Consider the following 14,729-nt stretch of genomic DNA (forward strand, 5'->3'; position numbering starts at 1 on the left):
CCACTAACCATAAGCAATCTAAGCCACCAATAACCATCACCACCAAACACTGTTCATAAAATCTGACGATTACTGTTCACGTTTTCCGACAAAGAACCACCGTCACAGATCTTATTTCCGGCTACGAACCTCGAATTTTGTTGCTACCAAATTCCTCCATTAACAAATTGGCGCTAGAAGGAGGGCCTAATCAAGATATGCATCTAGGAGGAAAGATGTCTCAATATCGTGATGGAAGTTCTTTCAATGGAGAAAACTCCGATGAAGGCTCTGAGCAGGGTTATGATGAACCTTACATTCCTACTCCGGTGAATCGTCCCACCCCGAATGTCGGTGGCTAGCCACCAGTCCTGATTAGCAAAGAAGATTTGTTGGAGCCGCTCTATCGTATGGGCGATGCCTTAAACGGCTTCGACTCGAGATTGAGTACGGTGGAGCGGCGTAAGAAAAGAAGAGGCCTTCGTCATAACCGCTCTGCTCACGCACCTGGGAAAGCTCCCCTGACTGATGCTCCGGTTGCCTGCGGTCAATCAGGAGGCGAACACGTGGAAATAACGCCGTGACGTCTGATTTACTCCAATGATACAACCCCGATCGTTGAACTTGTTGATGAAGATACTGATGGATGAAAAGTGTCGCGGGAAGATAACCGAGTAGTTACTCACTCGGACCGATCCAGGCATTCTCTTGAGGAACGTCGGCAATCGGAGTCTATCCCAATGAATGAACAATGAGCTTTCGCTGCTTTGAAGGATCACTTGAGGATCCGCTTGGGAGATGATGATCTTGTTGGATTTTAATCATCATGGAAGCATGGTAAAACAATTTTACACATATAAAATCCAAATAAAAGCATATAAATCGTGATTAAAATATATGGGATCGATTTCTAACCTTTAAAAGCGATCCAAAACAACGAGCGGAGATCCTTAGCAGCTGCTCCTCAAGTGTGAAGCATTCCACCGGTATCCACCAAGAAAACAATGTAATGAAGGAGGAGGGGGTGGAGAGAATCAGGGTTTTTATAAATATTTTGGGTTGAGGCAAAAATAGGGTTTATAATGGTATATTTATAGGCAAAATTTTCAGCTGAAAATTTTCCATAAAATATTATTATTATTAACCCTTTATTATTCTCACTAATAATTAAACATAGCTTTTAATTATTAATTCCTTTTCTAAACACTTTAGAAATAATTCTCTCTCTTGATTTAATTTCCAAAAATTAAATTCTTAATTAATAATATTAAGAATCTTTTCTTAATTAATTTATAATCAATTAAATCTCATTTAATCAAGTATTAAATTTTCCAATTAATTATTTATTTCATAAATAAATAATTATCAACCATTATTAATTAATTCCTCCACCATTAAATCATTCTCTTTTATGGTGTGACCCTGTAGGTTCAATATTAAGCCGGTAGTAGAAATAAATAATAATAAAACTATTTTATCATTATTTATATAAATTCTCTAATTCATTAAATATGATTAATTAATTAATCATATTTATTCTACATCGTGAGGGATACTTCTCAGCATATCGCGACTATCTGGATAATACAAATTCACTGCTTAGAATACCAAGAACATATTCAGTGAGTAGTTACCGTACAATTAATTCCTTCTACCCTGCAATGTCACGATTAAATACAAGACATGGATCTTGTGTCAAGCCTATCTTATTTAATCACTTGCTATCCCATTCACTATGCTTAGTTCTATTTAATGTAAATTAGAAATTCCTTTCTAATTTCATTCACTCTGGCCAGAGATTCCTGAACTAGCATAAGTGGATCAGCATTGAACATTCTCTTCCTTCACTGGAAGGGGTAGATCCTTTATTGATCATACACTATCTTCGTGTACAAATTCCTATACCCAGTAAGAGCCCTTATAATTGTCCCTGGAGACTAAGAACTAAACCAAAGCATAGTTCAGTGTACACACGATGACTATGATGACCTCAAGTCTAAGGATACTTGTACAACTATCACTATGTGAACAACTTCTGACACGTGAGTGAACTCCATCAGTTGTTCAGCTGTGTGAGTCATGTTCAGTGAACTTATTCTATAATAAGCACCTACATACTAGCTGTAGTGTCACCACACAAATGTCTATGAGAACAGACATCCTTCATAATGAAGCAAACATAGTATGTACCGATCTTTAGCGGATTATTAATTACCAGTTAGTAATCCTACGACCAGGAACTATTTAAGTTTAGAATTATCATCTTTTAGGTCTCATTATTATGATCTCATCACAATCCATAAAAAGCTTTACTCTAAACTGTGGTATATCTTATTTAAACACTTAAATAGATAGAGCCTGCAATAAAAACTAAAACAAGTCTTTTATTAATATCAATGATATCAAAACATATTACATAAAAGTTATTCCTAAATCCTCATACATGATTGGACTTAGGACATATCTCTTTCAATCTCCCACTTGTACTAAAGCCAATCACTCTGGTATCTAATACCCATCTTGTCTTTATGATGATCAAAGTGACTTTGAGAAAGTGGCTTTTTGAGTGGGTCTGCTACGTTGTTATGTGTGTCAACTCTCTCGACGTTGACATCTCCTCTTTCAACAATCTCCCTAGCAGATGAAAGCGCCGCAGGACATGTTTGGAATTTTTATGAGACCTAGGTTCCTTGGCTTGTGCTATTGTTGCGTTGTTATCACAATACAACACAATAGGCTCTTCAACGCTAGGAACAACTCCCAACTCAGAAACAAATTTCCTCATCCAAATGGCTTCTTTTGCAGCCTCACTTGCAGCTATATATTCTGCTTCCGCTGTGGAGTCAGCCGTTGTAGACTGTTTGGAACTCTTTCAACTAATCGCACCACCATTCAGAGTAAACACGCCCTGACATGGATTTGCTATCACTTTTTGATTGAAAACTAGAGTCAGTATAACCCTCTATTTTCAACTCAGATTCACCACCAAAAACAAGAAAAATGTCTTGAGTCCTTCTTAAGTACTTAAGGATGTTTTTCACTGCTTTCCAGTGGTCATCACCTGGATTGGACTGATATCTGCTCGTCACACTAATTGTAAGCAACATCAGGCCTAGTACACAACATAGCGTACATGATAGATCCTATTGCTGAAGCATAAGGAATCATACTCATACGCTCTCTTTCCTCAAGTGTCTTAGGAGACATTTTCTCGGAAAGGGACACTCCATGGCTCATCGGTATGAGACCTCTTTTGGAGTTTTCCATGCTAAATCTTTTAAGCACTTTCTGGATGTATGTACCCTGGGTAAGATCTATCATTCTTCTAGATCTATCTCTATAGATCTTCATACTGAAAATGTAGGATGCTTCTCCCAAGTCCTTCATGGTGAAGTTCTTTGATAGCCATACTATGACTGATTGTAGCATCTGTATATTATTTCCTATAAGAAGTATGTCATCCACATACAATATAAAAAATGTTACCGCGCTCCCACTAACCTTCTTGTAGACACATGGTTCATCTATGTTTTTGATAAAACCAAACTCTTTGATTGTCTCATCAAAACGGATGTTCCATCTACGAGAAGCTTGCCTTAAACCATATATGGTTCGCAGCAGCTTACACACTAGGTGTTCATTTTCCTTGGAAAGAAAACCCTCTGGCTGTGTCATATACACTTCTTCCACAAGTTCCTCATTGAGGAAGGCCGTTTTCATGTCCATTTGCCAGATCTCATAGTCGTAGTAAACAACAATCACAAGCAAAATCCGAATTGATTTTAACAGGGCTACAGGCGAAAAAGTTTCATCAAAGTCAATCCCTTGCCTTTGTTTGAATCCTTTTGCCCCGAGCCTGGCCTTATAGGTCTCCACCTGGCCATCTGCTCCAATCTTTCTTTTATATACCCACTTGCACCCAATAGGCTTAACACCTTCAGGCGCCTCAACCAGAGTCCATACTTGGTTGGTATACATAGATTCCATTTCGGATTTCATGGCACTATGCCATTTCTCTGAGTCAGCACTACTCATAGCCTCATTGTAGGTCACAGGGTCGTCATCATAAATGATTGACAACTCATTGCCATTCTCAATGACAAGGACATAAGACCTTTCAGGTTGGCGAGACACTCTCCCTATCCTACGAATGGGCTGTTCCATAGAAGGTTGTTTAGTCTGAACAGGTGTTTCCACTTGATCCGTAGTAGTTTGTGCTTCTTGAACTTCATCAAGTTTAATTTTGCTCCCACTGTTTCCTTCAAGGATAAACTCCTTTTCCAAGAAGGTAGCATGTCTGGAGACAAACACCCGATGATCGGTGTAAAAGTAATACCCCAAAGTCTCTTTAGGATATCCCACAAAATTACATTTTACGGATCGAGATTCTAGCTTATCTGGGTCAACCTTTTTGACATAAGCTGGACATCCCCAAATCTTAACGTGTTTAAGACTCGGTTTCCTTTCTTTCCATATCTCATATGGAGTTTGAGGAACAGATTTGGAAGGCACCTTATTCAGTAAATATGCTGAGGTTTTCAATGCATAACCCCATAGGAATTTTGGAAGATTCGCATAGCTCATCATGGACCGAACCATGTCTAACAAAGTTTGATTTCTCCTTTCAGATACCCCATTCAACTGTGGAGTATATGGAGGAGTCCATTGGGAGACTATACCATTTTCTTTGAGATAATCTAGAAACTCTCCATTCAAGTATTCACCACCTCGATCTGATCGAAGAGTTATAATACCGTGTTTAGTTTATTTCTCCACTTCATGTTTATATTCTTTGAACTTTTCAAAGGCTTCAGACTTGTGTTTCATCAAATTCACATATCCGAATCTAGATCTATCATCTATGAAAGTAATGAAGTACGAAAATCCACCCATGGCTTGCGTAAACATTGGTCCACATATATCTGTGTGTACCAATCCTAGCAAATCTGCAACCCTCTCTCCATGTCTACTAAATGGAGATTTGGTCATTTTACCCAATAGACAAGACTCGCATGTAGGATATGATTCAAAATCAAAGGGGTCAATTAACCCTTCCTTATGCAATGTCCGCAGTCTATTTTCACTAATAAGACCTAGCCTACAATGCCATAAATATGTCAGATTTTCATCATCTCGTTTTCTTTTATTAGTTTGTTCAATCTGAAGTAAATCATGCTCTACGTCACATACATACAGACCATTATTTAAAATGCCACATTCATAAAGAACATTATCTCTAAGGATAGAACATTCATTATTCTTAATAATAAATGAAAAACCATCCAAATCCAACATAGGAATAGAAATAATATTCCTCACAATAAAGGGAACGTAATAACAATTATTCAAAATAATAATCTTGCCCGTAGGCATATGTAAACTAAATGATCCTACAGATATGGCCGCAACCCTTGCTCCATTGCCCATACGTAGAATCACCTCATCTTTTCAAGAGTCCTACTTCCCTTTAGTCCTTGCAACGAATTTGCAAATATGAGAACTACAGGCGGTATCTAATACCCAAGTAGAAATTTGACCTAGTGACATATTAACTTCGATCATGAACATGCCTGAATCAGAAGCGGTAGTCTTACTACCCTTCTTCTTCTTCAATTCTGTAAGGTAAACCTTGCACTTCCTCTTCCAGTGCCCCAACTTGTTACAGTGAAAACAAACAACTAAATTAGGACCGGTCAACTTGTGAGCATCTAGTATGCTCCGGGGTGATAGTGCAGAAGACATGACGAATATAGTAACACATAACAACACTTAGCAAATATTCAATTTCATTTCAAAACACTATATGAATTGGGTCTGTATTCATAAGTGTCTCCCACTAGTTTATCTAATTTATTCAACCCCCTAAGTGAAAATTAAGCATTCATAATGCTAGTGGGAATAGGGATCCTACATTCCATCACACAACCTCGGCTGTGGCACGAAACGTCATGTGATGTTCAATAGGCAGACAACTCTTGTCAATTACATCTTATGTTATTCCCTAATATAACTTTAGCCTCTTGAATAATTGAGTCACGGCTGTGGCACGACAAACTCAATATTCTAAGTCAAGTCTAACCCAACATTTCGTACAATTGAATCAGTCTCCAACGGCCCACGACTGTAGCACGTACCGACCTTTAGATTATAATTTAATGTACACATCTCTCTGTAATAGACAAGTATTTCTTATTTCGAAATCAAAGCCCTCGGCTGTAGCACGAAACGATAATGATTTAAAAATAAGAACCACTTTCTACCATGTTGGAAGGCTATGACCGACACAAGCCCGTTGTATCATTGGCCAATTACTACTTGATATTATTTAATTTTAGAGGGATTATATTACGTTACAATCATAATCATATTATAAAGAGATTCTTCCTTTTAAATTAAATATTTCAAATCAATAATCGATAATCAGATGATTCCCAGATCGGGTGGAGCATTGTCAAGAGGCGTCACTTAATAACCTTTTCTTACAGATAGAAATCTGTTGTTGACAGAATCTTCCTTTCTCTCAATATTGAAAATTCATATTCAATTACGTGTTTCATAAAAACAAGAATCTCATGATCGTATTTATAATATTTATATTAAGGTCATGAAACAATTTCACTATACTAGATTGTCTAACAAACGCCTTATGTTAATTAAGTTCACCTAAATCTATCATCGCATGATAAACTAAGCATATATCACATATATAAGCATGAATAAACATCAAGGTAGGCATGTTACATCATGTAGCATATTGGTCTAAGCATTATACATCTCTATGTATCATATGAGGTATTTAAAAGCAATTAAAACAGTCAAAAACAGCTTTAAAACACTTCTGTTAGCTATAAACAGTTCAAAACAATTTCAGAAAATATCATATAATATACCATTAGATGCGTCTCGAAAAGACGAATCCAACGGCACCAAGCACGCCCCATTAGGAGCATCCACGCGCCCTCATGCGCCCAAAGAACCAAATCCACGCACTGACACGCGCACACGCGCTGTCAGGCGCGTGTCTGACATCTGCCCACGCGCCTCACGCGCCCTAAGTCCTACGCTGACATCAGCATGACATCATCTGATGACATCAGCATGACGTCACCACTGGCTGACCGTTGACCCGCGCGTGTCTGACACACGTCGCGCGTAACACACGAGCGCGTGTGCCCCACGCGTGCATGTCAAACGCGCGCTCTTCTCCCCTTGTTCTGACAGTTGGCGCCGCCGTTGCTTTATCTGACAATCTCTTTTCCCGTGCACCATTACAGTGCTTCTCTTTGCAAAACACAGCAGCATAAACATATATATATATATATACTATACAGATTATATATATATATATATTTATTTAATTACGAATTTTAATTAATACAACTTTAAAAATTCATAACAATTAATCCATACATCATAAAATTATGAAAAAAATACCCAGACGATCTACAACACTTGTAGAACCCAGATCTACAGTCAAAATAATTCTAAGAAATGATTTCTAATCAGTCATAATTAATCCATGATATAACTTGTAAAAATCATAATTAATTCATACAAGCACATAAAATTCTGAAATTTTTACCACAGATCTATTTGCATACAACCTATGCTCTGATACCATTTTTGGATTTTAATCATCACGGAAGCATGGTAAAACAATTTTACACATATAAAATCCAAATAAAAGCATATAAATCGTGATTAAAACATATGAGATCGATTTCTAACCTTTAAAAGCGATCCAAAACAATGAGTGGAGATCCTTAGCAGCTGCTCCTCAAGTGTGAAGCACTCCACCAGTATCCACCAAGAAAATGATGTAATGAAGGAGGAGGAGGTGGAGAGAATTAGGGTTTTTGTAAATATTTTGGGTTGAGGCAAAAATAGGGTTTATAATGGTATATTTATAGGCAAAATTTTCAGCTGAAAATTTCCCATAAAATATTATTATTATTAACCCTTTATTATTCTCACTAATAATTAAAACACCTTTTAATTATTAATTCCTTTTCTAAACACTTTAAAAATAATTCTCTCTCTTGATTTAATTTCCAAAAATTAAATTCTTAATTAATAATATTAAGAACTTTTCTTAATTAATTTATAATCAATTAAATTTCATTTAATCAATTATTAAATTTGCCAATTAATTATTTATTTCATAAATAAATAATTATCAGCCATTATTAAGTAATTCCTCCACCATTAAATCATTCTCTTTTATGGTGTGACCCTGTAGGTTCAATATTAAGCCGGTAGTAGAAATAAATAATAATAAAACTATTTTATCATTATTTATATAAATTTTCTAATTCATTAAATATGATTAATTAATTAATCATATTTATTCTACATCGTGAGGGATACTTCTTTGCATATCGCGACTATCCGGATAATACGAATTCACTGCTTAGAATACCAAGAACCTATTCAGTGAGTAGTTACCGTACAATTAATTCCTTATACCCTGCAATGTCATAATTAAATACAAGGCATGGATCTTGTGTCAAGCCTATCTTATTTAATCACTTGCTATCCCATTCACTATGCTTAGTTATATTTAATGTAAATTAAAAACTCCTTTCTAATTTTATTCACTCTGGCCAGAGATTCCTGAACTGACATAAGTGGATCAGCATTGAACATTCTCTTCCTTCACTGGAAGAGGTAGATCCTTTATTGATCATGCACTATCTTCGTGTACAAATTCCTATACCCAGTAGAGCCCTTATAATTGTCCCTTGAGACTAAGAACTAAACCAAAGCATAGTTCAGTGTACACAAGATGACTATGATGGCCTCAAGTCTAAGGATACTTGTACAACTATCACTATGTGAACAACTGCTGACACGTGAGTGAACTCCATCAGTTGTTCAGCTGTGTGAGTCATGTTCAGTGAACTTATGCTATAATAAGCACCTACATACTAGCTATAATGTCACCACACAAATGTCTATGAGAATAGACATCTTTCATAATGAAGCAAGCATAGTATGTACCGATCTTTGCGGATTATTAATTATCAGTTAGTAATCCTACGACCAGGAACTATTTAAGTTTAGAGTTATCATCTTTTAGGTCTCATTATTATGATCTCATCACAATCCATAAAAAGCTTTACTCTAAACTGTGGTATATTTTATTTAAACATTTAAATAGATATAGCCCGCAATAAAAACAAAACTAGTCTTTTATTAATATCAATGAAATTAAAACATATTACATAAAAGTTATTCCTAAATCCTCATACATGATTGGACTTAAGACATATCTCTTTCAGATCTAAGGATGCTATTGTTGGAATGGCAGAGAGATGCCGATCATGGAGATGTGACGCCCCGTAGTTCACCGCGTGTACCCCTGAATTCCCTTGAGAATCAGGAGCGGCACCGCGACCATGGGAGAGCTCCTCCTCGTGGATCGAATGACATGTATGGTCGAGGATATGAAAGTGACCGCTGGAGAAGACCCCAGTGGAGGGGAAGAGGTGGAGGCCGAGGTAGATAATTGGACGGATATTGCCGCGACAACTATCGTGGCCATATGGATACTCGTGCTTACAACTTTACTGAAAGAGATAACTCTACGGAAAATGGCGGTCGTAGGGATATCTAGAATTATGATCGCGAGATACCTCAGGGCCGCGACCGAGGTCAAGGTAAAGATCCGGAAGGAGATCAAGGGCGAAACTAAGAGGTAGTGGTGGTACCTGGAGGAGGGCAAATTGATGTCCAAAATACTAATCAACAACAGGCTCTTCCATGTGGAAATCAAGTAGTGCTACCTCTGCCTCAGCCCCAAGGTCCACAACCTCACATGCAGAATATCCCCGGTATGGGAACTTTTAATATGGATGGTCTAAAGAGACTGCTCAATCATTTAGAAGGAAGAGTAATGTCAACGGCTCAAATTCCTTCGCCATTCTCTACGGACGTGAGAGAGGCTCAGTTACCAGCCGGATACCGTAACACAACTAGCGATCTCCGGTTCCATGGAAGTTCAGATCATGTAGAATTCTTGGGACGATTCAATATAGAGATGGATGTATATCAGGTTCCCGACCTGGCTCGATGCCGACTCTTGGCGGCCACTTTCAGGGAGAGCACTTATTGGGACCAAATGAAAACCCTATTCCTGACCAAGTTCCAAGCAGTTGAGAGATATGCCCCGTCTGTCACTACTCTGTCCAATGTCAAACAAAGGGAAAATGAAAGTTTGACATCTTACTTTAAAAGGTTCAACGCTGAGTCTACCAGCATGAGAGGTGCTTCAGACGAAGCTTTGAAAAGTTTTTGATAGCAGGGCTAAGGGTTGGCTCGTATTTATGGAAACATTTACAGGGAAAAGACTCGACTATTCTGGTAGATGTCTTTGCTTTGGCAGAATCATTCAAGGCCATAGAATAATCTTTGGTAGAGGTGCAACCGACCTTGCAAACAAGCCAGAGAGGCAGAGCAAGGAAGAGAGATAGATCTCCGAGCCCAAGATATCGAAGAAGTAGACGAAGCCCGAATTAGATAAATGCTATGACTATAAGGAGGGAGTGGAGCCCTCCCTCGAGCTATGACAACAGAACTAGCGGGTACACCCCTTTGGCTGCATCGATTGGGCACATCTTTGAGGGAAACAAGAACAGAGGACTTTTTAGAAAACCCCAGGCTCTATCATCTTGGAAAAGCAAAGATAAAAAGAAATATTGTGAATACCACGAATCATCCGGATACAACACACATGAGTGTCAGCAGCTAAAGGATAAAATTGAAGCTCTAATCAAGGAAGGATATCTCGGTGAGTGGGTAGTAAAGAAAGTAAGGAGGCATAAAAGTGGCGCCGACAAAGCAAAGGAAGAAGGAGGTCGCACCCCTCGGGGGCCGAACAATGAAACTCTGGAAGAAAACAAGTTTGTCAGGGATGGCAGCATCCGACAATATACAGAGAAGATCCTGGGATGGAATGTAGTATCAGAGCCTTGTTAAGATATGCCAGGGAAGCTCGGTTTAGGCCATTAACTAACGTCCATAGGGTGGAGACTCGGCCACCCAAGGTATTCAAGAAAGAATCCATGGATATCACCTTTAGGGAGGCAGATGCCAGGTGGGTACATCACCCCCACAATGATGCCTTGGTCATTTCTCTCCAAATCGGAACTAAAAACGTCTACAGAGCATTCGTAGATAATGGAAGTTCAACAAATATCCTTTACTACAACACCTTTAAAAAGATGGGATTTCCTGATCAATATGTCAGGAGAGGATTCTTGGGTCTACGATTTTTATGGTGAAGGAGTTAGAGTCATGTGATCAATTCGATTTCCATGCACCCTGGGGGAGAGTCCACTGTCCGTAATAAAGATGCTTGAGTACAAGGTACTAAATCAGGAGCCATCCCATGATGTGCTGCTAGGACGACCTTTTCTTAGGAAAATGAGGGTCATCACTTCGATCCACCATCTTACCATCAAATTTCCAACCCTGAATGGAGTTGGCAGTATAAAGGACTCTCAATATGACTCTCGAGAATGTTACATGCAGGCTGTGAGGGGCTTTAGGAGATAGGATGTCCAAGTCGGAGATGCATTAGATGATGAACGGGAAAAAAGTATCGAACATCCAATCGAGGAAATTTGGGTCCATTATTATGTTGAACAAGAAAATGAATACTCCTCTGAATTGCCTCCAACAACACTGTTCTTAGAAGACACTATCAGGATCGAGATATTGGAAGAAGAAGAGCCCCCAAATGAGATAATCCAAGCAAATTTCAATGGGGAACGGCTCGAAGGGAGATTTGATGTGTTGCAGAGCCTTAGACAAGATATATATAAGGTAGGTGCCCCTCTTCCTGAGGGCGCACCCTTATCTTCAAGGATTCTGGAAGAAGTTGATGCCCCTATACTTCAGGGCGCGCTTTCTCCCATCCCAAATCTGAAAGAAGTTTATGCCCCTGCCATACATGGCGCATCTTCAATCAAAAAAGAAGTTGAAGATGCTTCCCAAGAGGATGCGCCTTCTCAGAAAAGTAATGAGGATCATAATCAGCTCAACTTAGATCCACAGATACCAATCCCAACAGAGAAAATGGGGCCAACAGAAGACACAATCAAAATCATTGTCGACGAAAAAGATCCAAGCAAAGTTCTAAAAATTGGACCTCAGTAGGTTCCAAGGTGGAGAGAGGGGCTTTCCATATTTCTCTTGGCAAATCTTGATGTATTTGCGTGGAGCCATTATGATATGGTTGGAATTGATCCAGAAGTCATGTGTCATCGATTGAATTTTGATACCAAGCATAAAGGAATTCGATAAAAATGCAGAGCTGTAAGTGGAGAAAGGGTCGTAATATTGGTGGAGGAAGTAAACAGACTCTTGGATGTCGGACTAATCAGAGAATCTTTCTACCCGGAATGGTTTGCAAATCCGGTGTTAGTAAAAAAACCCAATGGGAAGTGTAGAACTTGCGTGGACTTCACCGATCTAAATAAAGCATGCCCAAAGGACAGCTTTCCTCTGCCGAGAATTGATCAGTTGGTCGATTCCACGGCCGGGCATGCTTTGATAAGTTTTATGGATGCGTACTCTGGCTACAATCAAATTCCTATGTATGAACCTGATTAGGAGCACACCTCCTTCATCACTGACAGAGGTCTCTACTGCTACATCGGGTTGCCATTTGGTCTAATTATTGTCAAGACAACTTACCAAAGGCTGGTGAATAAGATATTTAAAAAGCAAATCGGGAAGACAATGGAGGTATATGTGGACGATATGCTGGTAAAATCTAAGCAGACATAGGATCATATAGCAGATTTGGCAGAGATTTTCTACATTCTGAGAAAGTATAAGATGAAGCCGAATCCACATAAATGCGTATTTGGTGTTGAATCAGGGAAATTCCCGGGGTTCATGGTAAATCACCGAGGAATCGAAGCAAATCCCACAAAAATTAAGGCTCTACTAGACATGAAATCTCCAACCAACATTAAGCAAGTGCAGAGTTTAACGGGAAGAATTGCGACATTAAATCGATTTGTATCAAAATCTTCTGATAGATGCAAGGAATTCTTTAAAGAAATTAAAGGCATGGGAAAGGATTTCGTGTGGACCTTGGATTGTGAGGTACTTTTCAGAAAATCAAAGAACAGTTGAGAAATCCTCCTATGCTAGCCAAACCAGAGGATGGGGAAACATTGATTCTTTACTTGACAGTCTCAGAATATTCCATCAGTGCGGCGTTGGTAAAAGAGGAAGAAGGTCTTTAGACACCGATATATTATGTGAGTAAGAGATTGTTGGATGCAAAAACTAGGACACCAGCATGAAAAAAATTAGTATATGCCCTTATCCTTGCGGTACGAAAGTTAAGGCCATACTTCCAAGCTCATCGAATAGAGGTCCGCACCGCTTATCCTTTCAGGTATATTTTACATAAGTCAGAGTCGTCAGGGAGAATGCTAAAATTGGCAGTGGAATTGGGGCAATTCGATTTGGAATATTTCCCTCGCACGACCATCAAGGGACAAGCGTTGGCTGACTTCATGCTCGAGTTCGATTCTGAGGTAGACGATAAGGCTATAGTGTTGGAAGAACCTTCCTCACAGGGAAATTCTCTTGTCAAAATGAGAGAAGAGTTCCCACACCCTTGGTGGATCTTGCACGTTGATGGGTCCGTAAATAATAATGGAGCAGGAGCCGGGATTATTTTTGTTACCTCGGAAGGACATCATTTGATGAGTGCCATTCACTTCAAGTTTTATGTCACCAACAACGATGCTGAGTATGAAGAATTAATCAATGGCATGCAGATAGCTTTGGAAGTGGGGGTAGTGAATTTGATAGCTCAGAGTGACTCAGAGTTAATAGTAAATCAAGTCAATGGGGGGTTCTAGGCCCGAGGACCTCGAATGGAATTGTATATGAGATGTGTGCAACGTCTGCATAGAAAGTTTGGAAATGCCAAGTTGGAGGGCGTTCCAAGAGAAGAAAATAGCAATACGGATGCCTTGGCAAAGACGGGTTCACAAATGGACAGCGTTCTGCTAGGGCAAATTCCTTTAGGAATTCAAGAAATTCCAAGTATTCCAGAAGTAAGTGTGTTTCAGATGCAAAAAATCCCACAAGAAACTTGGATGACCCCTATTCATACCTATATCCAGGCAGGGACTTTGCTGGAGGACAAGCTACAGGCTCGACGCCTTCGTTATCAGGCTGCGAAGTACGTTGAGTATGATGGAGTGCTATACATGAGAGGGTTTAATCAACCGCTTTTGCGATGTGTAGATCTGGAAGAAGGAAATTATATTTTTAGAGAGATACATGAAGGAATCTATGGCAATCACTCTGGGGGAGGTTTGTTGGCATTAAAAGCCCTTAGACAAGGGTATTATTGGCCAACCATGAAAGAAGACGCTTTCAAGTTTGTTAAGGCGTGTGATCGTTGCCAATGATTTGCTAATTTTTCTAACGCCCCAACAACATCCATCCATAACTTTGTTGGAAAGTCCTTGGCCTTTCGCTATGTGGGGAATTGACCTCATTGGAGAACTTCCTAAGGCCAAGGGAGGTGTGAAGTATGCTGTAGTGGCTGTTGATTACTTTACCAAGTGGGCAAAAGCTATGCCATTGGCCACGATCACGGCTAAGAACATCAAAGATTTTATTTTCAATTCTATAGTCTGCAGATTTGGTATTCCATATAAACTCATATCTGGCAATGGGAAACAGTTTGATAGTAATGAGTTGAGAAAGTTTTG

The 14,729-nt window shown here is 39.0% G+C and overlaps 1 protein-coding gene across 1 annotated transcript; it reads left to right on the plus strand.

Annotated features, from left to right (window-relative positions):
* Nucleotides 1-13,880: 13,880 nt before the first annotated feature.
* Nucleotides 13,881-14,423, plus strand: LOC141664764 (uncharacterized). Its single transcript, XM_074470719.1, has one exon. The coding sequence runs from the start codon at nucleotides 13,881-13,883 to the stop codon at nucleotides 14,421-14,423; it is 543 nt and encodes a 180-aa protein (XP_074326820.1).
* Nucleotides 14,424-14,729: the final 306 nt, after the last annotated feature.

The sequence above is a fragment of the Apium graveolens genome, chromosome 6 (assembly GCF_009905375.1).
Source record: "Apium graveolens cultivar Ventura chromosome 6, ASM990537v1, whole genome shotgun sequence".
In the NCBI taxonomy this organism is placed as follows: Eukaryota; Viridiplantae; Streptophyta; class Magnoliopsida; order Apiales; family Apiaceae; genus Apium; species Apium graveolens.